Genomic DNA, 23805 nt, shown 5'->3' with positions numbered 1-23805 from the left:
TTTTGAAAGGCTAGAGTTTAACCATGCTGACCTCTAACATGCTTTATGCTGTAAAGCTGTTAATTGTAAAACTCATACATGGCAAAGCAGCTCTAATATTTGAAAGCCTGTAGCACCTACAGACATATCGAATTTAAAAAAGACTGCAGCAAAGAAATTTACACTTAAAAAAAGTCAAAATAATCTGAATTCCTGTATTTCTAGTTTGACTACGATACAATAAGTAAACTCAAAAGACAACAGATAATGCAGATGGTTGTATGGCAAAGTCCTAAATGTAGAGCCAAATAGAAGAAAAGTGAGAAGTCTAAAGACTCTAACAATTACAAGACCAAGAGAGAGGTTATTGGAACACGGTGAGCTTTAATTACAGACTCAAAAGGATTATCACCAGGACAGATTTAACTAAAAACACTGTCTTCCCTTTCCTTCGATGTTCCAACCGTTTTTCACTTTGTAAAACTTGGGAATAATCTTCCCAACTGTCTCTAGTCAAGTGTCAGCATGTCAACAGTTCGGAGGCAATGCTACAATCAGGTGGATCAAAAGGGAAATTAGCGTGGAAGCTAGGGTGCTGAGTACAGATAAAGATCACGCTTGTCAGTGGAGAGGAGCAAGTCAAGCGAGGAGCAGAACAACGGTGGGGCACCCGGGACACACTCGGGAAGCAAGCGCGCCTAACCCACTGGAAGGACTGTCAACAGGAGGCAGCTGGCAGAGCGGCCTGCGGAGCTTCCCGGGGTTTGCAGGCAGCTCCCGCCCTCCCGTCCTCCTGTACCCTCCGGCCAAAGCCACTAGTCACCTGGAATGGGAGTTCCGGAGTGACTCGATCAGCCGCTGCTTCTGCTGCTGGAGACTGGTGAGGCCGGCAGGGGACCCAGCCGCGGAAGACGACGCGCTCTTCGCCAGGGGAAAGAGCCAGCTCATCCTCCTCGGGTCCCCGGGCCCGAGGCCCTAGAAGGTTCAGGCCTGCTGCTCCTCGCTTAGCCCAGTAGTTCCCCGGCGACCGAGCACGACCGGGACGCCAGGGGCCGCGCTGTCTCCCACACGCTGTGCCCGCGAGTCCCAGGTTCCGGCGGGGCAAGCTGCCACTGCGGACCGCTGGAAGAGGGCGACTCGCCGGCTGGACAGAACCTCGTGCGCTCCGGGCCAACACAACCCGGTCAGTTAGCTAGGCCGGTCGCTCTGCCGGGAGCTCCACCGCCGGGCGTCAGTCACCTGCCCGCCCCGCCCCCTGAGAGCCTCGCCCACTGGGCGCCCGGTGGCGTCATCAAGCCGCGCCCTCACTAGGACGTGCAAGGAGCGACGTCGCAGCGCTGGGCAGAGCGCAGCTCCAGCTCCCCTTTCCCCTTTGCAGGGCGAGAGGTGTCTATGGGGCTCCCGCTGCCGCCGCCGGTACCGCCACCGCCACCGCCGCCGGGTGCTATCTCTATGGCGAGGAGGAGGAGGAGGAGCGCGAGCTCAGAGACACAAGTAGATCCGGCGGGGCCCGGGCGTGCTGGGCAATGGGAAAGGGGCGGGAGTGGGAGCCCAAGAGGGCGCGCGATGGCGCCCGCCGAAGCGCGGCCGTGTGGACAGAGCTGGCAGAGGGGGGCAGCTAGGGGGAGGGGGGCGGTAACGGGCCGGGGGCCTGTCAGGGGCGCGGCGCGCAGTGATGACGCCACCGCTTTGTACCTGGGACTTCGTTGTGGGAAGGAAATTGAGAGTGGAGGGCGGTGGCCTACTTGTGAACTAGTAGCTCCTCTTCGCAGTGGTTGGGAGTCAATCTGGCTCTAGGAAATGCTATCAGCACCCTCCGCCTGGCTGTCTGCCAGCGCAGCGAATTCTCCTTGACATGAATGCGTCTGTGCTTTCTTCACGTTGCCCACGGAGGACATGCGACCTCAGTAATGAGAAGGCCTTGGCTGCCTCTTGAGGGACCCTGAGACCGCAGTAGTGAAGAGGGGTGGAGGAAAGCAGTGTTAAATTACAGTGTTTCCTAGCGTGCGTGGACCGGTGTTTGTAGGGAGGAGAGTAAGAAAGAAGGCGTGCCCAGCATCACCTTTTGTTTCTGAGATTTCTCCAGCTTACATTTACAAGTTTAGGGCACAAGGCCATCCTCTTTTTAACTCGTTTATTTTGTTGGGGTTATTCTTTGTTGGTCCCTGTTCCATTGTATTAATTATCTCACCATTGTATACTATGAACCTTGTGTCTATGGTTGCCAGGAGAAACGTTTTTGAAATTAGAAAACTTTAAATGCACATATTTCATTGCCTTTTTTCCTTCTCCCTCCCGCTATATGAACATTTATTTCTGAGATTGCCTGATGCTTTTCAAGTCTTTTTTTAATGTTTCCTCTGAGCTGGTTTGAATGAATAAGATTTAAAATGTTTGTTAGAAGAATAAAAGCAAGCATACTGTTATGAAATGTTTGATTTTGTTAATTTCATTTTTTTTTTTTTTTTAGTTTGAAATGGTTCATAGTTTTGTGTGGAGTGAATTGAACTTGGAGCAGATCTTAATTAGTGAAATTTATATTCAACTGGGAAATCGGTGTTGTGGTGCTTTTATCCTCTAAATATTAGCTGTGTATCTTAAGAAAAGTAACTTTCTAAAACTTGATTTTTGTTATGAATCGTGAACTTTGTATAAGTAACCTAAGGTTTATACCAGCCCAGTTTTATCATTCACATTCATGATATCGGTGTTTTTTTTTTTTTTTTTAAATTTCAACAGGTACATAAGTAAAGGGTAAAGTATTTTTATGAAACAAATCTTCAATCAAGTATAACATTTTGATGCTTCGCATCTAGACTCCTTGTGCTGTCACTATGCCAGCAGCAACTGTAGATCATAGCCAAAGAATTTGTGAAGTTTGGGCTTGTAACCTGGATGAAGAGATGAAGAAAATCCGTCAAGTTATCCGAAAATATAATTATGTTGCTATGGTATGGACATGACTAAATCTTTTTTAAATGACTTTTGTAAGGGTGAAGTGGGAAGTGTGAGTGTGTGTGTGTGTGTGTGAGAGAGAGAGAGAGAGAGAGAGGCAGAGAGGCTGAGACTTCCTGATTAAGCTGGGTTGACTAGCCAGGTAGCCCCAGGGCTCCACCTGCCTCTGCTTTCCAAACACTTAAATTGCAAGCACATGGACTATGCACCTTTTAAGCATAGATTCTTGAGATTGAACTCCAGTCCTCAAGCTTACAAGTACTTTTACCAAATGAACTGTCTTCCTAAGCCCTGGAGTGGGATTTTAAAACCTTGAATTAAATCCTTTTCATTGATAGCTAGGGCTTAATTTGATCATGAAAAAAAATGGCCTATTTCCTTCAGCGAAGGCCATCAGAAACAAAAGTGTTTTGACAAGTTGATTTTTTTACTGCTTGCATTAATTGGCAAGGGATTAGGAATCAGGGACATTTGAGTAAAAGTGGCAGACATGCTTTAGGACTTAGGCTTATGTCACCTGTGTTTGAGGGCTTGAGGGAGACCGGCTTGGCTGTGCTCTCAGAAAGCCGTGGCATTCCGATGGGTTCTTACTGAGTGTGACCTTCTTTGTGAGGAAGCAGGAGTGATATGCTAAGGCTGCAGACAGAAGTCACGCAGATAGCTAGGAGGAGAAAAGTTTGTTGGCAGGGGAGGAGGCCATGGTTACAGAATGTACTTGTTGATGTAGTTTTGAGAAACTGATTATGTTTAGTGGGTGGACTCTAGAGCCTGTCTAAGAATGTCAGCTCAGCTCTAAGCAATCTCAAGGCTATGCTACTAGGACCAAAAAAGCTTTCAGAAGCCAGTGAGTTCTTGGGTATCTTTTTAAACAGACAAAAGGCAAAATGGATCATTTAGGAAAGCACTGCTAAAGCTCCAGGAAACATTGGATAATTAACCAGCCTGCTCTTATGGCGGTGTGCAGTCTGCCTAGAATGTTTGTACAATTGTCTTTCTGCTTTGCTACTGCACTTTGTATATCTGTTATAGCTAGTCTGTTTTATTGAACCCCACAATTATTAGCTCTAGCAGTATTTCAATGTCTTGCACCTCTATCCCTGGCCCACTTTGACATCTTGCCTAATGTTTATAGAATCCAGTAATTGGCTGGTGGTTAACCTAAATTCAGGAAGTTTTGATTTCTTTACTGTTTCATATTGACTATTTCTTCTTCTCTTCTTCCTCTCCCTCCTCCTCCTCTTTTTTTGCTAGCCTTAATTTGAATGCTCATGCTAAACTAATACATAATTTTGTTGCTATCACAAGTTAAAAAAAAGTGCATCTCTGTGAATGAACAGGATACTTGCTTAAAATTGGAATCAAATCACTATACATAGCATGCCTTTATAGCATTCAATAAAGCTGTACTTGTCCATGATTAGAGCTGAAACTTTCTGTTTGGAAAGGGATCATTATTTTTATGGGCAGCAGAAATTGCTAGTGGTCATTTATATCTCAGATAATACGGAATAGCTGCATTGCAGAAATAACAGCCTATAGGAGAGAATGTGAATCTTGATTTGCTTTCTGTGACTTATACAGAAAATACCTGTGCTAACTAAGGAAATGACATTGAGACTTTTTCTTTCCTTTTTTAAAAAAAGATTTATTTATTATATATAAGTACACTGTAGCTGTCTTTAGACACACCAGAAGAGAGCATCTGATCTCATTACGGATGGTTGTGAGTTATCGTGTGGTTGCTGGGATTTGAACTCAGAACCTTTGGAAGAGCAGTCAGTGCTCTTAACCCTGAGCCGTTTCACCAGCCCGAGACTTTTTCTTTATTTTGGTGTCAAGATAAAGGTCTCACTGCATTGATTGGAAAACATAGTGTATTTTCTACTTTTAACTCAATCTTTCATGCAGTTTGAGTTTAGTAATGCTATAAGTGTAGTGTCATATGCATACTCCTTAGAAATGAGTTTATGATTTTTCCTTTCCTTGGAAATGGAACAAATATTTGCTTAAGTCTATTAGGAGTTATCAGTACAGGATAATGATTTATTGATAAATTTCAAATAAAAAGTAATTTAACTTTATAGAATTTTGAGGTCTAATAGGTAATGCTGTTCATGCTTATAAAATAATTGTTGAATAAGAACATACAGAATTTCATTGTAATAGAATTCTCTGACTTGTATCAAAAATTTCCTGGGAGTTTATAGGTTGTATTTATGACCATTTAGTAAGTAATGAATTTTCAATTGTTTCACAGGACACCGAGTTTCCAGGCGTTGTTGCAAGGCCCATTGGAGAATTCAGAAGCAATGCTGACTATCAGTACCAACTGTTGCGGTGTAATGTAGACTTGTTAAAGATAATTCAGCTCGGACTGACATTTATGAACGAACAAGGAGAGTACCCTCCAGGAACGTCAACTTGGCAGTTTAATTTTAAATTTAATTTGACGTAAGTCAGAAATAAATATATAATCCCAGTTTCCCTGGAAATTTATTAAATATAGAAATTCAAAAGTTTAGGCGTATTATTATGAGACAATTACAAGGCATAATAAAACCTTTCTAATTTCAGAAACTTTAGTTATAGCGATGTTATTCTTAAAATATGATGGCTTATATGGAAAGTTCTGGAACTGTATTTTTGTTACTGTTTCTGTTGTGTTTGTCATTGTTTAAGGTGCTGCAGATTAAACCTGGGGTCCTAAACATGATTTTACTATTACAATTTGCTGTGGTTTTGCTTTTTTGAGACAGGGTCTCATTACGTAGTCCAGGCTGGACTGGAACTCTCTACATGACAATGCTGGGATTAAACTCCCAGATATCCATCTGGTTCTGCCTCCCAAATGCTGGGATTAAAAGGCATGTGCACCACACATAGTTCTTTCACATTTGTTTTTATGCCCGGCTGGGAATTCATGTGATCGGCATGGCACTTTGCTGAGTAAGCCAGCAGGTGCCATTCAGCTACAACTCCCATCTATTGTAGACTTGTTAAGATAGTCACTCCTGTGAAGAAATTGTAATTACAGTCATACTTTGCAATCTAAATACTCACCTCATGCAGTAAGACGTTTCTTGGAAAATTGGGGTTATTTTATTTTCAAATTCATGTTACTTAAATGACTATTCTCATGTAATCCTCAACCTCTTAATCTACATACAGAAAATGTAATAGTATTGAAGTTTGCATATATACCAGAATCTAATGTCTAACTCAAATCTTGGGTATAAATTATTTCTTTAGATAACATAGTTCTACATTATTTATTGTAATCTTCATAGCTGAGGGAACTGCATGAAGGTGAGTCCATTCTTTTGACACAGTGTCATTGGCAAAGTTCATGCTCAAGAAACATGTAGTTGAATTTTTTAAATTAACACACACACACACACAATGTTTTAAGTTTGCCACATTTATAAGTATTGTATGACTTCTGAACTTCAGGATATAAGTGTCTGGTAGAGGACAGGGGCATATTATTGCTGTTCAGGTATGGAAATAAAATATATAGTATATTCTTCACTATGTTACAATATTTTGGTGACCTTCTGCTTGGTAGCCTATATTTGTATAATGTGATCAAACATCTGGTTTGAAAAATAGCAACAGAAAATGATAAGGAAATCAGTGCTAGTGCCTACATGAGAATCCTTTGTTCCTGTTCTTTGTTGAATATGTACTGTTTCACATGTGAGACCTAATGGGTAGCAGGACTGATGGTTTTAGAAGGTGATAGTGGCAGTGGTGCAAGTTGTGTGTCTTTAAAAATGTGTTGTTAATCCTCTAATAATCTTGATAGGATTTTAATATCTAGTACTGTACTAACAGTCCCTGTAGACCCTATAAAGGCTAATGTGCTCATCTTCACTGTCATCTTATAATACTTCATGAGTACTACAACTTTGGAACAAATTGAAAATATCTTTCCATGCTTCCTCAAATCATTACAGTGTTCCTAGTTTTTCCCATTTCTTCATGGTTCTTTTTCCCCTCAAATTTATCATCAGAACATTGGGGTTTGTTTTGTTGTTTGGTTTTGTTTTTTTACATAAGATACTCAGTTTGTGATTGGGAGCTTATATAACAGTGTGTTAGCTAGTAAAGCTGGTAGTCTCCTTTGCTAGATGGTACATTTTGTACAGTGCCTTTTCTGCTGTTCTCTGAGGAACATTTGTTTTTTTCTTACTTAGACAAAGCTAGTTTTACTGCCAATTTTGGTGCTATTTCTACAAATGGTAACATCATAGGAATGGTAAAAAAAAAATAAGAGTTAAAAAAAATGGCTGGTGAGGTGACTCTGCTTAAGTGCCTGCCATCATGGTGGAAAATCCTAAGTATGATGCTCAGGACCCAGCTGGTAGGAGAGAACTGAAGTTATGATCTGACCTTAATATGTATCATATGATGGACATGTGCAGGCACACACACACACACACACACACACATACATTAATGAAAATTGTAGTCTAAAATTTTTAAGAAGAACTTAGTGAAAAATGTTAATCAGAGCAAAAGTCTTTGAGAAGATAAAAGTAGTACTGCCTAATGTGGGAAGTATTATAATAGCATCTTAGACATGTTGAAGAATGGTGGAAATTAATCTTGTTGAATGCCTAGAAGGAATGTTGTTTGGTTTTGTTTTTTTACATAAGATACTCAGTTTGTGATTGGGAGCTTATATATCAGTGTGTTAGCTAGTAAAGCTGGTAGTCTCCTTTGCTAGATGGTACATTTTGTAGCAGTGCCTTTTCTGCTGTTCTCTGAGGAACATTTGTTTTCCTAGGCTCTGTGACACAGTGTTGGTGAACATTGTCCAACATCATAGTAACTTAGCGGTTTTCATCTCTGTTGTCTGTGCTTGTGAAAATTTTTTGTGTTTAATTCTCACATTGGTCCAAGTCAGCTTTTTCTAGGTTTGCCAGTGTTCTTTGAAGTTTTATCATTAGTTCAAGGGAGTAAATGCAAATCATTATTTATCAGATATAGATAAAAACATTTGTGGAAAGATATGTAGTGTGTGTCACATTAAGCTTTGCATAGATTCTTGAAAGTAGCCCACATATAAGAAATATCTGCAATCAGAAGAACACTCTTCAAGTGTTACTTAACATTCTCTGAATCTCGAAGGCATTATTTGTAATACCTAAATCAGTATTAGGTAACAAACATTTAGGAACAAATAAATGCTCTATGTAAAAATTACTTTCTTTAGACATACTAGTATTTTTGTCACTGTAACTATTATACTTATTGTAGGCTTGAAAGCAAACATGTTTATTAATGTATGTTTTAAAGCTAAGACTTTGCTTTCTTTGCCCAGTGCTTGATAAACTCTAACAGGAAAAGCATCACAGCCTTAGTTAAGGAGCACACAGGCTGCTGTACTGTCCTCTTCAGAGCTGGGCTTGAGTGTTAGGGAGTGAGCAAGCTGGGCTGTCCTCACCACTGACATAGTCTAAAACTGTTAACTTGATTGATTGATAGATAGTATGTTCTAGTAGCATTTTCTCGCCTTCTCATTATGTCAGGTTAAAGGTTATGATGAGGTAAACAACTTGCCTGGTGTGGATTTACCAACACGAGGACTCTTAACATTGAAGTGTATGTGTTTTAGACATAAAGAAAGAAAACATGACTGTAACAGTGTTACACTGATACTTATGAAGCATATTTGCTGACATTTTTTTCTCTTTGTTTACAGAAAGCATACTTTTGAAACTGGGTAGAAATGAAAAGTTGAAACAACTTTTACCAGTTTCTCAACACTTCCTCTTAGTTGTTGAGTAACATATTTTTGGTATATATTAAGGACATTATGTAACTTTATATATATGTGATATTGTTATTCAGAGTTCTGAGTCATCAGTTACTTGACCTTTTTTGTGTTTTTGTTTGTGTTTGTTTGTTTGTTTGTCTGTTTTTGAGACAAGGTTTCTTGTCTTGGAATTCACTCTGTAGACCAGGCTGGCCTGGAACTCAGAGATCTGCCTGCCTCTGCCTCCTAAGTAGACCTTTTTCTTAATGTACTGTGGTATATCTAACTATTCTGTGGTTGGATGATTAGGGTATATGCTTTAAGGTTGGATGGTGATTGGGTTGGATGATTTAGGTGGGTTAGGGTATATGCTTTAGGTTTTTTAGTGAGGCTCTCACATGGTTCCTGACTTATGATGGCTCAATTTGGACTTTCTGACTACATGCAGAAGTAGTTTGCATTCAATGGATGAGACATTACATTTTGAATTTTGCTCCTTATCTTCGGCAGCACTGTGTGCTCTTGTACAGTGTTGGGTAGCAGTAGGAAGCACCATCTCCCAGCTGGCTGCTCTCTTATGTGATAGCTTACATGATACTTTGCCACCAAGCCATTTAGGTGATTTAGTAATATTTTCATGTTTTGCTACTATCTTCCTAACTTCTAATGAGGTTATCAGGACATAACGTTAATCATGGAGTATCTGTATATCCTTCGGAAACTTTGTGGATAATTTATTGGAAGTAGAGATTTAAATCCAAGGATGAAACCTTGTTAAGCTTCATGTATTCATTCCCAGAATGCATATTTCAGTAACTTTTAACTGGGCACATATGTGCATATTAAGAAACGAGCAGGCGGGCTTGCTGCTGTTTTCTGGAAGTTGGAGTGCTTTGCAGACTGGAAACTTCTGCTCAGTTTCATCCATCAGAAGAATAAACAGCCTATTTTAAGTAGCTTGCTAATTGAACTTGTGAGAATACTTTCTATTTTTCTTGTCATTCATAGACTTTGCAATTTTTAGGTATATTTTTGTGTTATTACTTTGAATTATTGTTATTTGAGTATATTTGGGTTTATTGTTATTAATTTAATTTGTTAAAAACTAAAGATGACTAACCATATGTATGAATATCTGCATTCCAGCTTATTTGTATTTTAACTTGATGATTTTATCATAAATTTTAATATGTTGGAGTTGATATTTTTATGAAAGCAAATTTGACTTATAAAGGAAAGTCTGTTTGAAAGTAGGTGACATTTGAAGAAGGTGCCGTATCAACCCTGTGGTGGGTATCTGGGAGGTAATCCAGAAGTGGCTTAATGTTGATAAGAACATGTTTAGTAATGTGAGTTCTTATAATAGGGTTTGTTCATATTAGAAAAATAGGAAGTTTGATATTTTACATGATTGAGTTAATAGATAGTACATCTTTAGGATATTCACTAAAGATAGCCACATATACCTGTGCCTTTTGGAAAATCTTTGGAGATTTTTACATAGTTTTCACTCATGTTCAGTCATAACTGTATACTTTGTCAACTTAAATCTGAGTAATAGATCAAACAGTCCATAGCCAACACCAGATGAAATTCTTACATTTTGACTAAACAATGTTATAGTTACTTTTTAACATTAGTTTTAGTATTTTCCCTTTTATCACTAGAATGTTTGAGAATAGAGAAAGCAGAACTTAGAACATTTAAAATTGGTACTATCAGAAAAGGATAGTGCACTGACTTGGAAATGGGACTCCTAATTGCTATGAAACTCACCTTACTGTAGAAAGTTTCCTTCCTCTCTAGAGATTGACCTCACCCATAAGGTTATGGATTGGATATTATAAAACATGAGATCTGTACCAAACTTTATTATAAAAGACTCATTCTACGAAGCTTAGACTGAGTTATATACATTTTGCAGAAGCAAGAGAAAGAGACTGTTCATATGTCTTTGTTTGCCAATCTTACTTTATTATAAAATACCGAGGTACTTCTCCAGGTCTCTCACCTGGGAATTGTGATTCAATAGGTCTGGGACTGCATTGGGACCTGGGAATCCATATTTTTGGTAAGTTCCCCTGGTGATTGTTATCATTGGGCAAATTTGGGAAATAATGACTTAAATGCACCAAGACTCACTGTCCTACCTCATTGATGGATTACATATGGTTACATAATGTTGACTATAATAAAATAGCTTGAACATGTGGCTAAGAGCAACATGAACCTGGAGAACAGTCTGCTGTATTCTTGATTGGTTAAAGGTGTGTAAATAAGCTTCAGTGTGAGCCCAAGGACCTTGTTTAAGGGACATATTTTTAGTATAACGAAATATTTAATTGTGGAGGAGGGGGGCTGCATTGAATTTATTCTGCTATCTTTCCTACAGGATTTTTCAAGAGAAAGCATGATGTAAAGTGATGATTGTGACTCCCCTCTGCTTTTCAATCCTAACTTTGTCATTTAGTTCCTGACAGTCTGGGAACTAAAACTGATCTTTGAAATTGATTTCCAGAGAATAAACTACAAAAATACATTTGGTCAAAGTCGAACATTTATTTGGGTTTTATTAGTTTTATTGAAGTGTTTTGTAGAAAATTTCTTTTGCTGATGGAAGAAGCCAATGTTAGGGTTAAAAAAAAAAGTAAATAAAAATAAATGGTAAATCCACAAGATAACTTTTTAATGAATCAACTTTTTAACATAATACTTAATGTATTTGTGCTTAGAAATTATAGGTGGCTTTTTGTCTGGTTTAAGTAAAAATTTGAAGAGCTGGTGTATAGTTATGCTTCCTGGCTTGGTTTAAGGTAGTCGTCTAGTATTGTATTTGCCTCTAATGTAGGGCTGTGATCGCTGAAGAAGAAACGATGTCATAACTGAGTCTTTAATTCTGAACAGTTCACTGCTTACTAGAGCCACTGAAAGGCTCCTCATTTGTGAGAGGAGGCATCTCCTTTTTCTTTAAGATGGAATGTAGTTTAACTCAGCCACAAGAGATGTTGTTGGCCACTTGGTGTCTCCTTCCTGGTCTGCTGAGAGCATGAGAGGTGTGCATAGCCCCTCATGGCTGTGGCTACAGCTCCATCTGGCAGCACTAAAATAGCTGCAGAGACTGAAAAGAACATGTCTGTGGTAGCCTCCGGTGAGTAAAAGACCCTTTGTAAGCCCAGTGAAATTTATGTCATGTTTAGAAGCTGATGAAATTGAGTTGGTGGTAAGGGTTAGCTCTCACCGTTGGACAATTTTGAATGATTATTTACTTTTTGAATTCTTTACATTTTATTTTTCTTGAACATTGTGAAGCATTTGAATGGTTGGACATAAACCAATCCTCTGTCTGGTTTCTGTGCTGTAGTTGTAGTTGTAAGTGGAGAACAACTATTTAATGGGAATTTTGAACATTTTTCTTCTTTCTCTCTCCTTCTAGGGAGGACATGTATGCTCAGGACTCTATAGAGCTACTAACAACATCTGGTATCCAGTTTAAAAAACACGAAGAGGAAGGAATCGAGACCCAATATTTTGCAGAACTTCTTATGACTTCAGGAGTAGTTCTTTGTGAAGGGGTCAAATGGTTATCATTTCATAGGTAAAAAAAAAAAAAAAAAAAAAAAAGGTTGCAGTGTGCTTCCATTCCACATGCCTTATGTCTGTTTGGGTCACTGTATCAGTAGTTTTTCTGCTCAGTTCTAGAAAGAATTAACAGCTACAGGTCTGTCCAATACCTCACAGAGAACAGTGTTGTTCACCCTTTAACATGGCCTTTGTTCAGCATGTGAGAGGCAGTGGAGTTTAGTGGAAAGACTGAACTAGAACCAGCTTCCCTTCAAATCTGGCAAAGCTGCTGAGGATTTGTGTCCCCCTTCCTTCTTAACCATATTTTTAGTCTTAGATTTTATGTTTATATAAAGGAAGGAATTCAGTCTTTGAAAAATTGGTGGTATTTTCCTGAACCCAGCAGACTAAAATTTTCCTTCCTATGTACTTTTCATTCTGCTAAAGGTGTTTCAATGACCTAATTTCTAGTGTGGCATGTTATACAATAATAAATGTTACAACAAATAATTGATCCGCAAAGGCAAGGCCAAGAATGGATATTTAGGAGGTTTGGGGGTTTTGGTTTTTGGGTTTTTTTTCTTGTTTTGTTTTGCTTTGCTTTTTTGGTTTTTGTTTTAGTTTTGACAAGGTGATTGGAAAGACCATTCTTAGAAAAAATGTCTTGCACATTTTTCTCAGTGGTCAATTGCAACCCATTTAAATTATCTCATATTTTATATATGCTGTATGTGATGTTTAATTCTTTAGTATTATAAAAAATAAACTGGATAATTAAGGAGGATTTCTACAAGGAAGTTAATTCACTTATGTAAAAGTCAATTTAGTTATAAATGTGAAAAAATGTTTTTCTGTGTAAGTCAAATACTTTGGCAGTTTTGGAACTAAAACAGACTTCTGATGTTATTGGGTTTTTTAGTTAATTAATTTGTCTATCTGATAGCAAGGTTTCTGCCTATGTGCTTAGGTTTTTAAAAAGCACAATGTTGCTTGGCACAACAATAGTGACACATGTCTTTAACTCCAGCACACTAGAGGCAGAGACAGGAAAACCTCTAAGTTAAAGCCAGCCTAGTTGATAGAAAAAGTTCCAGGCCAGTCAGGGCTCTACCATCAGACTTTTTCCTCAAAGAAACAAAAAACAAAGACCTCCCCCCAAAACAAAACAAAACCCCAGAATGATTGTAGTTATAGGTAGGGAATTACAGCAAGGGAGACAAAGCCAAGCAAGGTTGTGTTCTCTTCAAGTTTTTAGTCTAGATTAGCATGTGGTAGATTTAAATATTTAACAAGCTACATTAGTCCATTAAACAGCAAAGATGTTTTCAGTTCGAATCAGTTTATTCATTTTTTTTTTAATTATAAATTTTGCCAGTCATGGTACTTGGGAGACAGAAACAGGTAGATCTCTTAAGTCCAGGCCATCCTAGTATCCATGGTAACTTCCAGCCTCACCAGAGCTATATAATGAAGCCCTGTCAAAAATAAACTATAAGTTCTAAACTATAGTATTTTATTAGAAGTAAGCAGAACCATGTTGCTGTATTTTAGGTGAATGGCAAGGTCACTTCCTTGCCAACTAATAGCACATTTAAGTTTCTGCTCTTGGGTACATGTACCAAAGATCTTCTATGGTAAAACTTCTCTTCCTTCAAATTATAAGTAAAATAATAAACATCAAATAAAGGTTTATTTTGTATGTCCTCCAAATGAAAGATGCAGTAAAATCATTTGCCAAATATGAGTTCAAATTATAGGTAAGGAAAAGAACTTTGTAGCTATAATTCCTCTCCTTTAAACAAGTGGAGAAAATTCATATACCTAACGGTCAGTGCCAACAAACATTCCTGTGTACAGAGATCTCTGGGAATTGGGCACTTAGGGAAGACTTGCTGTCACAGGCCTTTCATAGAAAGCAGTGTTGAAGGGGTTCAGGAGTGGAGGGAGTTTGCCAACTGTGGAAAGACTAGTGATAAAGGACGTATGATCTCAATCTGAAGCAGCAGGAGGCTGCATTGTATAAAAAAAATGGTTCTCACTTCCTTAGCTCCTACCTGTCATATTTTTTTCCATTGATAACTCTTTCTTGGAGAGTTATACTGACATAGAAACAACATTTGAGGAAATGTACATCTTAATAAAGTTACTTAGTGGAAATGAAATACTGTTAGGGATTTATTCTTTGAATAAATAATGTAACTGGTGATAATCATGTAAATCATGTAACTGGTGACAAGGTTTTACATGATTTTTGCCTTTGAAATGTTAAGTCTTGCTGGCTTATGACATTCTTACATACCTTCCCATTCATTGTGCCAGTGGCCAGAACCTGTCTTTTGGAGGTGTGTGCTTCACATGTGTGGGATTGACATGACACTCAGCTTTTACTTGGGTGTTGGAGATCAAAAATAAGTACTCATGTTTAAACATGTCTCCCCAGCCCAGAATTTTCTTATTTATCAGAAAAAATGTTATTTTAGTGACTATAGAGTTAAATTGATAATATCATGTGTTTAGGATGCTGAGTGATCAGTTTCTGCATTGTAGTTACGACTGTGTTTCTTTTCATTGCTCCTGTGTGCACATTGTTGTTAATCCTTTTTCCTATAGTATAACTTGTTTAACTTTCTATCTGAAAAACTAATTTCTTTCATTGTATGGTACTAATGTATTTTTTTCTGTATTCTTTTAATCTTTTTACTAGTGGTTATGACTTTGGGTATTTAATCAAAATTCTGACCAATTCTAACTTGCCTGAAGAAGAACTTGATTTCTTTGAGATCCTTCGATTATTTTTTCCTGTCATTTATGATGTGAAGTACCTCATGAAGAGCTGCAAAAATCTCAAAGTAAGGCTGCAGATGACTTTATCTGAAACTAGAACATTAGTTAGACCAGTGATTCGTAGCCTGGAGGCTGGACAGCCCTTTCACAGGGATCGATTAAGACCATTGGACAACGCAGATACTTACATTATTATTCGTAACAGTAGAGAAGTCACAGTTAAGTAGCAATGAAAATAATGGTATGATTGGGGGGGGTCACCACAACACAACTGTATTAATGGTGCAGCGTTAGGAAGGTTGAGAAGCACTGATTTAGACCGTAGAACTTCTATAATATCCTAGGCCTGAGTGATTTAAACCATGTTTTAAAAGTTATGTTAAATGCAGTTAAATTATCTAGTCCTATTCTTAAATAGCGTATAGACAATCCCTCTTCAAAGCTGCAGTATTTATCTTGACAGGATAAGATTTGTTTGGGTTTGGGTTTTGCTTGGTTGGATTTTGTCGTAGATTTTTTAAATTTTATTTTATGTATATGGGTATTTTGCTTGCATGTGTATCTATGCACCAAATGTGTGCCTGCTGTCTGAGGTCAGAAAAGGGCATCCAATCCCTAGATTGTAGTTATGGATGGTTGTGAGACACCTTGCTGGGCTTGGGCTGAACCTGGTCCTCTGCAAGAACAGCGGGTGCTCTGACCTGCTGAGGCATCTTTCCAGCCCAGAATAAGGTTAATATATTAATCGCATTAAATATACTTAAGATTCTCTCTCTCTGGGTCTCTGTCTGTCTCTTTCTCTGTCTCTGTCTATCTGTCTCGCCCCCCACCCCCGTGGAAGTTTATCGTAAGAGGTAGCAGAGGCTAAAAGAGTGTCACCCTCTGGAACTGGAGTTGTGGGTACTTGTGAGCTACTTAGTGGGTATTAGGAACTGAAACTTGGTCCTCTGCAACAGCAGTGCTCTTAGCTGCTGAGCCAACTCTCTAGTCCCCAGAATAAATTTTTAACACAAGTCAAGATAAGGATCAGGTTTTTGTTATTGATGCCAGATTGAGGATTGTGAACTGAAACAAAAGTGTGAGGTATAGCACACTAACCAAGCGCATTACAGAGGTTCTCTCCCTCCCAACACACGGAACTGTCATAAACACACAGATTGGGATTGCCCAGCAGTGGACAAAGACATTTAGTAGTGTTCTAACACAGTTTTCCTTCAGATTATCCTGACTAGAGACTCTTTATCCTTTCTTGTTGAAGTAAGATGTTAATTATTTTCATAGTTAAAACTGGTTAGGTGTATGTGTATATATATATATATATACACACACACACACATACAGTAGCTTATTCTGATACTACTAAACATATGTAACCATTTATTTTTAACCTTTGAACATTAATTTTATCAAAACAAACATTTCCTGATTAAAGAGAAGTACTACTTCAGCTTAAGAGCAAAGACCCCTGAGTTCGCACAGATCCCTGGCGATACAGTGAGTGGGGTTTTCATTGCTGGATTTTGGTGTGGTACTTAAGTTATAACTAAGGAAACAAGGGTCTGTATAGCCAGTATTATCCCTTTCTTCAGTAAAACCAAAGTTGATCAAGTTTTCCTTACCTAGGTTTTAGAAAAGTACAGACAGAGCTTTGCTTTAGGGGTCAGTACAGAATTTAATAGTTTTTCTTAAGCAAGAATAGAGGAATTATAATGTGGAGTCTTTGATTTCAACAATTTACTGAGAATTGTAGGACACAGGCTATTTGCCTCCGATGTAGGTGTGGTGCCATAGAACTAGGAGAACTTTTTTTGCAAGATTATCTCATGACTGTCAGCTGAAAGTAATAGAATCCTGTGTCATTTGAGGCTTCCCCATAAGTGAACTCCAGCAGAGGATTCTGACTCCTTACACAGATGGGTGCATGCTGAGAATCTAAGGCTTCAAGTTTCCATCTGGCTTTGTTTTTTTAATTGACAGCTTGGTACAATAATAGTTTTCAGAAACAGAGTCCTAATTTTTTACTCATCTATATATTCAGAAATGCCTAAAAATATTAAATATTTTCTTGTGTGCTGTGTGAGGTGCTCACATTAAAAGTGTATGTTAGTGATAAGGTGCTGCCAGTCATTCATATCTAGTCTGCTTCAGTGTTACAAGCAGCTGCTAAGGATGCATAGTGCACACCATGCTTCTAGCACAGAAACAGTTGCTGGGCAAAAGTCCTATCAAGCTAGGATGCCACTGCACAGTGAGGGCTTTGTAGTTTAAGGAGGAAGTTGATTGGTAGTCTGCTTCTGTGTCTGTCTTTTATTTCTTATCTTTTCCTTTCATACTTGTTATTTTTCTCAGTCATAGCTATATTAATGTAAGTGGATCAGAGCAAACCATTCTAAGAGTTGTATATTTGTAAAATTCTCTTCTTAGTCGAGAAAATGAAAAATATGTGGTAGATTGACAATGACAATGGTCTGAACACTCGTGTTGTCTTTCTTTTATTTAGTTTTAAATACTTTAGAAGATCAGGTATTTTAAAGGAAATGCCTATACCCAATACTGAGTTTTTTAATGAATTCAATACACTGAATGTGGCTTATTACTATTACCCTGAATATGATCTACTTCCTCCATATCTCTGGAAAACTGTTAAGGCATGCTTGTCACATGCCTTAAAATGTATAATTAAAGATTTCCTTTTAGAATTTCATATTCTGGTAAAAAGGTTTTTATAGTCCACAGATATATTACAAATTCATATTTTGTCAGTCCTCCTGCCATCTTTACAAGGTTAATCTTTACATATTAAAAATGAATTCTTATTTTTGTCAGTGTCTAAATCTATAATTGTGAATTCCTGTCCCAAAGTCTTCTCTATCTGACAAGCAGCTTCTCCTCCTTCTAGGGTGGATTACAGGAAGTTGCTGAGCAGTTGGAGCTGGAGCGGATAGGACCTCAACACCAGGCAGGCTCGGACTCACTGCTTACAGGAATGGCCTTTTTCAAAATGAGAGAAGTATGAAGACATCACTGCCTTTTTCTTGTTTGTTAGGTAGAGAACATTAAAAGTCTGGTGACAAAAGTTTTGGGCATTAAGAACCTACTAAGTGAAGATATAAATAGAGGTACTATATAAGTTACATCCACCACATTCGAATGAAAGTGTTAAATAAGTCCTGAAATGTAACTCAAAAGGAAATAGAATATATTCTTGATAGAATAAAAAACCCATTTTGTTCATTCTACTGAAATATGTTGTTTATAGAATAAAAAATTATGTGATTGTAGAAAATAATGTACATATGAACATACTGTTTTTTTCAGGTGAACAGAGCAGAGGCTAGTAACTTTAAGCTAAAAAGCTAATAGAGAATTCCAGAGGTCTTCTTAGACCTCATATGAGTCAAGGAAGTCTTACCTTCTCTTTCTTGAAACTGGTGGTGAAAATAGATTTGCTCATGTCATTATTCATTGCTTTGAACGTTTTATAAAGTAGAGCTTACACTTTTTATTAAGCCTTAAAGGGTGTTTTGAGTTATAGGTATTAATTAAATCAAAAATCAGATATATAGTTGAATCAAAAACTATCAGGAATTCCCCCATTAAATACTTCAAGTATAAAATTGTTAGAAGTGGAACTAAGTGTTTTTAGAATAAATAACTAGGTGATGGATGTTGTGGTTACTTCATTGCTGATAAACAATGTTTAGTTGTATACCCACACACATATATACATACACATATATGTCTTATTTTTGTTTGGTACAGATGGTACAAATATATATAAAATCTGCCTACAGAAACACATTTTTATAAAATAGTTGCTGTGGAATTATTTTGAGTATATTTTCTTGGTAGAAGCATGCTATTGCTAAAAAGCCTTTGGATTGTTTTTAGTATATTCTCCTGGTAGAAGCATGGTATCGATTCAGAAGTTACTTGAATTAGTTTCAGTATAGAACTACCTTTTGGATTTTTATTTTTAAAATGTCTTATGGCTAATTAATGGAGGATTTCTGGCACCAATTTGTTATCTTTATTTTCCTTGGCTTCTTCAAGAACAGTAATGTAGTGAGAGTGTTGAAGTTTACTGTCTATGACATGTTTAGGAATTTATTAATTTTAGTCGGTTCAGCCTTGCACATAGACTTAAGACCACCTGAAATGGTATGATGTCCCCTCCCCTTGTTCCATTATTTCTCTCATTCTGGGAGGTTTGTTATATTAATGAAATGAAAATGTCTGCCTTCTTTTATGCTCATAAATTCTTAATAAAATGAGGTAAATGTTAATGAGAAAGAAAGAGTTTTGCTTTTTTAAAGGTGTCCATTAGGCCTGTAGTGTTAGGGCATCAGTTAGTCTTTGTTGAATATGCAGTAGAACTTCTAAAGGAACATCGCAGAAAGGGGTAATAGATGGCAATTACCAGTGTTGAGATGGAAACTACAGGTGCTATCATTTGCTTAAAATTATTTTTTTTCTTTCAAAATTTTCTTTTTTAGATGTTCTTTGAAGATCACATTGATGATGCCAAGTACTGTGGCCACTTATATGGCCTCGGTTCTGGCTCGTCCTATGTGCAGAACGGCACAGGGAGTGCGTATGAAGAGGAGGCCAGCAAGCAGTCGTGACAGCAAAGAGTCTTCTTATTTTTATTTTATACGAGTTACACACACGCTTGTATATAGGTTTTATCATCCCTTAAATAATAGGCAATACCTCCCCCTCCTTTTGTAGCCCTTTTCTGCTCTCTCTCAGTAATAAGTATGGCCTTTCCTAGCTATGATCTTAATAAATTAAAGTACATTCAGGTTAAATCTGGCCTTAATTTAATACACTTCTTATCAAGCTTGTGTGACAAAGCTACATTACTGAATAATTTGATAAACTTTGCCTACTTGAGCTTGGTTTTGTTTTTCCCTTTTCCTAAATTAACTAGCATTGAGTGTAATTTATCTCCCTCTTCCATGCCTCTCCTTCTATTCTGCAGTACTTATAGGTATTTAAGATTGTGGACCATCAAGTTTGCACTTTAGAGAGTGATTTCAATCCTCTATTTTATCAGAAATTGTGATTTTTCTTGCTCTTAGCTAGAAAAATGACCATCCACCACATTTTTACAGTATTTGCTTGTTTTTGACATTCAGAGTACAGCACGTGCATTGTGCAAATTGTTGATTCAACAGGACTAACAGAAAGAGACAAGGAACTACTGAAGAGCCTAGTAACTACTGTTTCTGTGTGTAGTGTTTAACCTTCCAAGCACATCTCAAGTCTGTCTGTTTCTAATTGGCATGCATAGGCTGCTATGTGACTGAAGAATTTCAAACCAGCTTTACACCCTTCAGGAAGAAGCCCTTGTGATTGGAGATTTCCTATCTGCCAGAAAGCTGCTGTTTAAGATGTTGGAGCTACAGTTTTATGACAGCAACACTTCCCTTGATCAGCTTCCTTTTACTCCATCACTTTTACCCTTAATGTTTATTTTATAAGCATATTTATGATGTTCTTGATTTGTTGACTACACAAATCAATTTCATTAAAGTCCAAAGATTACAAGTCTTAAGGTACATTTTATATCAAATTAAAAATACAAAAAAAAATGTGATTTCATAAATGCTACAAAAATAAATAATGGAGAGATTTGGTGCAAAACAACAAAATGCAAGATATATATAAATACACACATATATACCTAATAAAATTACCTGAGGAGTGTAATGCTTGTTTATTTTTTTGTGTATATCTTTGCAATCTATTTTATATATATTGACAAGAGACTGTGAATTATTTAGCCATGCAGAATATGTGACCAGACCAGAGCATGTGTTGGAAGATATTGGTGAACATTAATTCCACCCTGAAGTGATGGACTACAAGTTGTAATGTGTGTTATCTACACTTCAATAATACTAGCAAGTTTCCAACTGTTAGCAACATAGTTTGTTCCCCTTGTACATTCTGTATACATGATATGAAAATGCTGTACCTGGGTGGTCCTTTTTAAACTAAACATTATTTGCAAAACAGAGGGTATTTGTTTTTAAAGCTTTTGTAAATAAAGGCTTCAAAAATGTTTTCCTATATATTTGTGACTGGTGACTTTGGTTTTGAAGCATTTATTTAGAAGTGTTGAATACTTGAGCCACTTTCTTTGGGTAACAGGACTTGGTGGTTATGCTTCACTAGCTGTAGGGGTGTGTGTGTGTGTATGTGTGTGTGTTTCAAAAGATTGGTTTAGTTTTTAATAATGTTCAAGGTTCCAGTAAGGCCAGCTGGTCCATAAATCAATTCTCCAGCCTAGAGCCTGAGCCATAAAGCAAGGCGGTCTGAATGCTTTGTATCAGCTGTATTTCTTTTTCTTGCTCTTTGTAGTACTGAAATAAAAGTCTCTGGGTGTGGAAGTTCACACCTATAATCCTGCTCTATTTTGAGTGACTGTCCTGAGGCACTTTCTTGGTGAGTTCAGCTGCACTTCCTTGCAAAAGAATCTTCCCAGCTGGGCTTTCTATCTTATTACATTCCATCAAGGCAGGGTGGAAAAGCCCAAAGTAGTCTCACTTGAGTATCCAGACACTGTACAGTTGCACAGCTTTTCCTTAATTGTAAAGAGAGGCTAGAGATTAGAGACCTGGAAGATTAGTGGAAACTTGAATCTGTGCAGACAAGAAGCCCTCCTCCCTGTTTGGTCTGTTGAAAGGAGTATCCATACCATTGCCAGTAACCCTCACTTTATGCTCTGTATGGAAACTCCACAAACTTGGTGGAGTGAAGGTGGGCCTTGGTTTATCCTTGAAACCCTAGGAGGACTAAACACTTAAATCCCCTGAGGAACACCCAGCAATGGGGAGATCCTAGGAGGACTGAGTTTGATAAGAGTAGAAAACCTTGGCTTCAATCCCCTTTAACCTCCAGAAAGGATAGAAGGGGATCTTTCTGTCTTTGGCTTTTAAGTATGTTTAGCACAACCTTACTATGACTTATTTTGAAAATCCAAGATGAAGCAATGTTCTATGGTTTCTTTTTGATCTTCCTCTCAGAAACTGGAACTGATCTGCATGTGTTGCTGAGTTTCCTGATTTGTATCAATTTGGCTTTCTTTAGAAGTAGTAACATCTGTTGCTCAGGACCGTTACAAATTTACTAAATCTCAGCTTTAAATACATTTGATCCATTCATCTGGAATCAGCAATCTTTATAGAAGAAAGGTTAAACTGGTCTATAAGGGAGTCTGCTGTACTTTTGTGTCTTGCAAACTGAGAATTTAAAAACCATTTTTTAAATAGTTGGACTGCATGCAGAACGTGTGCTGACATGTAAATTATATGAAATTCCAATTTCAGTATCCATACGTGAAGGATTTTTTTTAGATTTATTTAAGTATATGTAAATGAACATATTGACTGAATATATGCATATGCACCAGGTGTAGATCCCTTGGGTAGATCCGAAGAGGGCTTTGGGTCCTCTGAGATTACTTGTGGTTATGAGCTACTTTGTGTATGCTGGGAATAAAACCCAAGTCTTCTGGGAAAGCAGCCAGTGCTCCTAATCACTGAGCCATCTCTCTAGTCTATAAATGAAAGGTTTATTGTAATTGGGCCCCATTAATCATCCATGAATTGTTCGTGGCTATTTATTTGACAGCCGGAAAGTTGGATTGCTGCTGCAGAAGCTGCCTAGGATGTGCATGCTCATTCTCTGCTGGTAATAACTGGACAGCATTTGGAGCGCCACATGTATTGAAACGATACCACTGTATTTTTTCTAGTACATGCTCATTATATCAAAATAGGACATGTGCAATTTACATATGCTTTCAGGTGCTTGAGAGCATAACTTTTGGGGGGTGGCTTTTTTTTTTTTTTTATAATCCTGATAGGCTCTCAAGACATCACTACTTTCCTGGTATTTGCGTGGTTTTTACATGTTTTACTTACATGTGTGTGCACCTCTGGGAGATAGAGTCATGGTGTATCATATGTGTGTTGGTAATCAGACCCAGATCCGCCCAAAGAGCAGCCAGTGCTCTTAACTGCTGTCTGTCTCTACATGTTTGCATGTTCAAGCAGTTTCTGGGCCAAGTCAGAGCATACACTCCAGCCCTTGGAAGTGCTTGGCTTTAGAAAATGCTTCCTATGGTGATCTTGTTCAAGCAGAATATTCCAGAAACTCTCTAAAAGTCTTCCCAATGAATTTACACATATCCAGAAGTCAGGGGGAGTGCTATCTTCCTACCAGAAGTATATACATTTATTATAATGCAAATACAGTGTGTTGACATTTCCAGAATAAATAAACTCTTAACCATGTTCCCCTACTTAGGGGAAAGCAACAGAAGAATTAGAAACTTATGGGTTATCCTATTACAACATAATTTCATGAAAATAACCTGCAACCCAAGCATCTTTCCCAGTGGCCAGATGGTTGGCCAAAAGAACCCATCCCCATGTCCTGCTGAATGTTTCAAGTAGTGTCCAGAGAAACACCAGACCTCTAGGTAACAGTTGCTTGACGACCAAAGGAGACATTGGAAGCAACATCAAATGATTTGGAATACATTTCTTTTGCATTTAATGAGCCAGATGTTACAGGAACTATTGGCCTTAATTTTTTTTATTCGATATATTTTTTATTTACATTTCAAATGATTTCCCCTTTTCTGGCCCCCCACTCCCCGAAAGTCCCGTAAGCCCCCTTCTCTCCCCCTGTCCTCCCACCCACCCTTTCCCACTTCCCCTTTCTGGCTTTGCCGAATACTGCTTCACTGA

At 37.9% G+C, this 23805-nt stretch overlaps 2 protein-coding genes across 5 annotated transcripts in view; one reads left to right on the top strand and one right to left on the bottom strand.

Annotated features, from left to right (window-relative positions):
• Vps37a (VPS37A subunit of ESCRT-I) overlaps window positions 1–1215 on the bottom strand; it is a 31744-nt gene extending 30529 nt beyond the window's left edge. The window contains exon 1 of one of the 2 annotated variants that reach the window (XM_052162805.1): window positions 803–1215. In XM_052162805.1, the coding sequence (XP_052018765.1) occupies window positions 803–927 (125 nt within the window). In that variant the 5' untranslated portion in view covers window positions 928–1215. The remainder of the gene's footprint in view (window positions 1–802) is intronic. The other variant, XM_052162804.1, reaches the window with a different exon arrangement.
• An 80-nt stretch (window positions 1216–1295) lies between these two features.
• On the top strand, window positions 1296–21120 carry Cnot7 (CCR4-NOT transcription complex subunit 7). Of its 3 annotated transcripts, XM_052162806.1 has the most exons (8): window positions 1296–1473; window positions 2719–2930; window positions 5192–5385; window positions 10728–10766; window positions 12129–12290; window positions 14961–15105; window positions 17940–18050; window positions 19537–21120. In XM_052162806.1, exons 2-8 carry the CDS (start codon window positions 2814–2816, stop codon window positions 19663–19665), a joined length of 897 nt encoding a protein of 298 aa, XP_052018766.1. In that variant the 5' UTR covers window positions 1296–1473; window positions 2719–2813; the 3' UTR covers window positions 19666–21120. The 3 variants fall into 3 exon arrangements, with proteins under 3 accessions (XP_052018766.1, XP_052018767.1, XP_052018768.1); XM_052162807.1 differs by lacking the exon at window positions 10728–10766 and having other exon boundaries at window positions 1299–1473; XM_052162808.1 differs by lacking the exons at window positions 1296–1473; window positions 2719–2930; window positions 5192–5385; window positions 10728–10766 and adding an exon at window positions 10776–11843.
• Window positions 21121–23805: the final 2685 nt, after the last annotated feature.

The sequence above is a fragment of the Apodemus sylvaticus genome, chromosome 18, assembly GCF_947179515.1.
Source record: "Apodemus sylvaticus chromosome 18, mApoSyl1.1, whole genome shotgun sequence".
Classification (NCBI taxonomy): Eukaryota; Metazoa; Chordata; class Mammalia; order Rodentia; family Muridae; genus Apodemus; species Apodemus sylvaticus.
The sequence above is the reverse complement of the archived record's forward strand: the minus strand, read 5'-3'. Positions and strand labels throughout refer to the sequence as shown.

Excerpts from the sequence above, each read along its gene's own strand:
- Cnot7 (XM_052162806.1), top strand. The coding sequence starts at position 2,814 with ATGCCAGCAGCAACTGTAGATCATAGCCAAAGAATTTGTGAAGTTTGG. Across the intron at positions 2,931-5,191 it reads AATATAATTATGTTGCTATG|GACACCGAGTTTCCAGGCGT; the intron begins GTATGGACATGA and ends ATTGTTTCACAG. Across the intron at positions 12,291-14,960 it reads AAATGGTTATCATTTCATAG|TGGTTATGACTTTGGGTATT; the intron begins GTAAAAAAAAAA and ends TCTTTTTACTAG.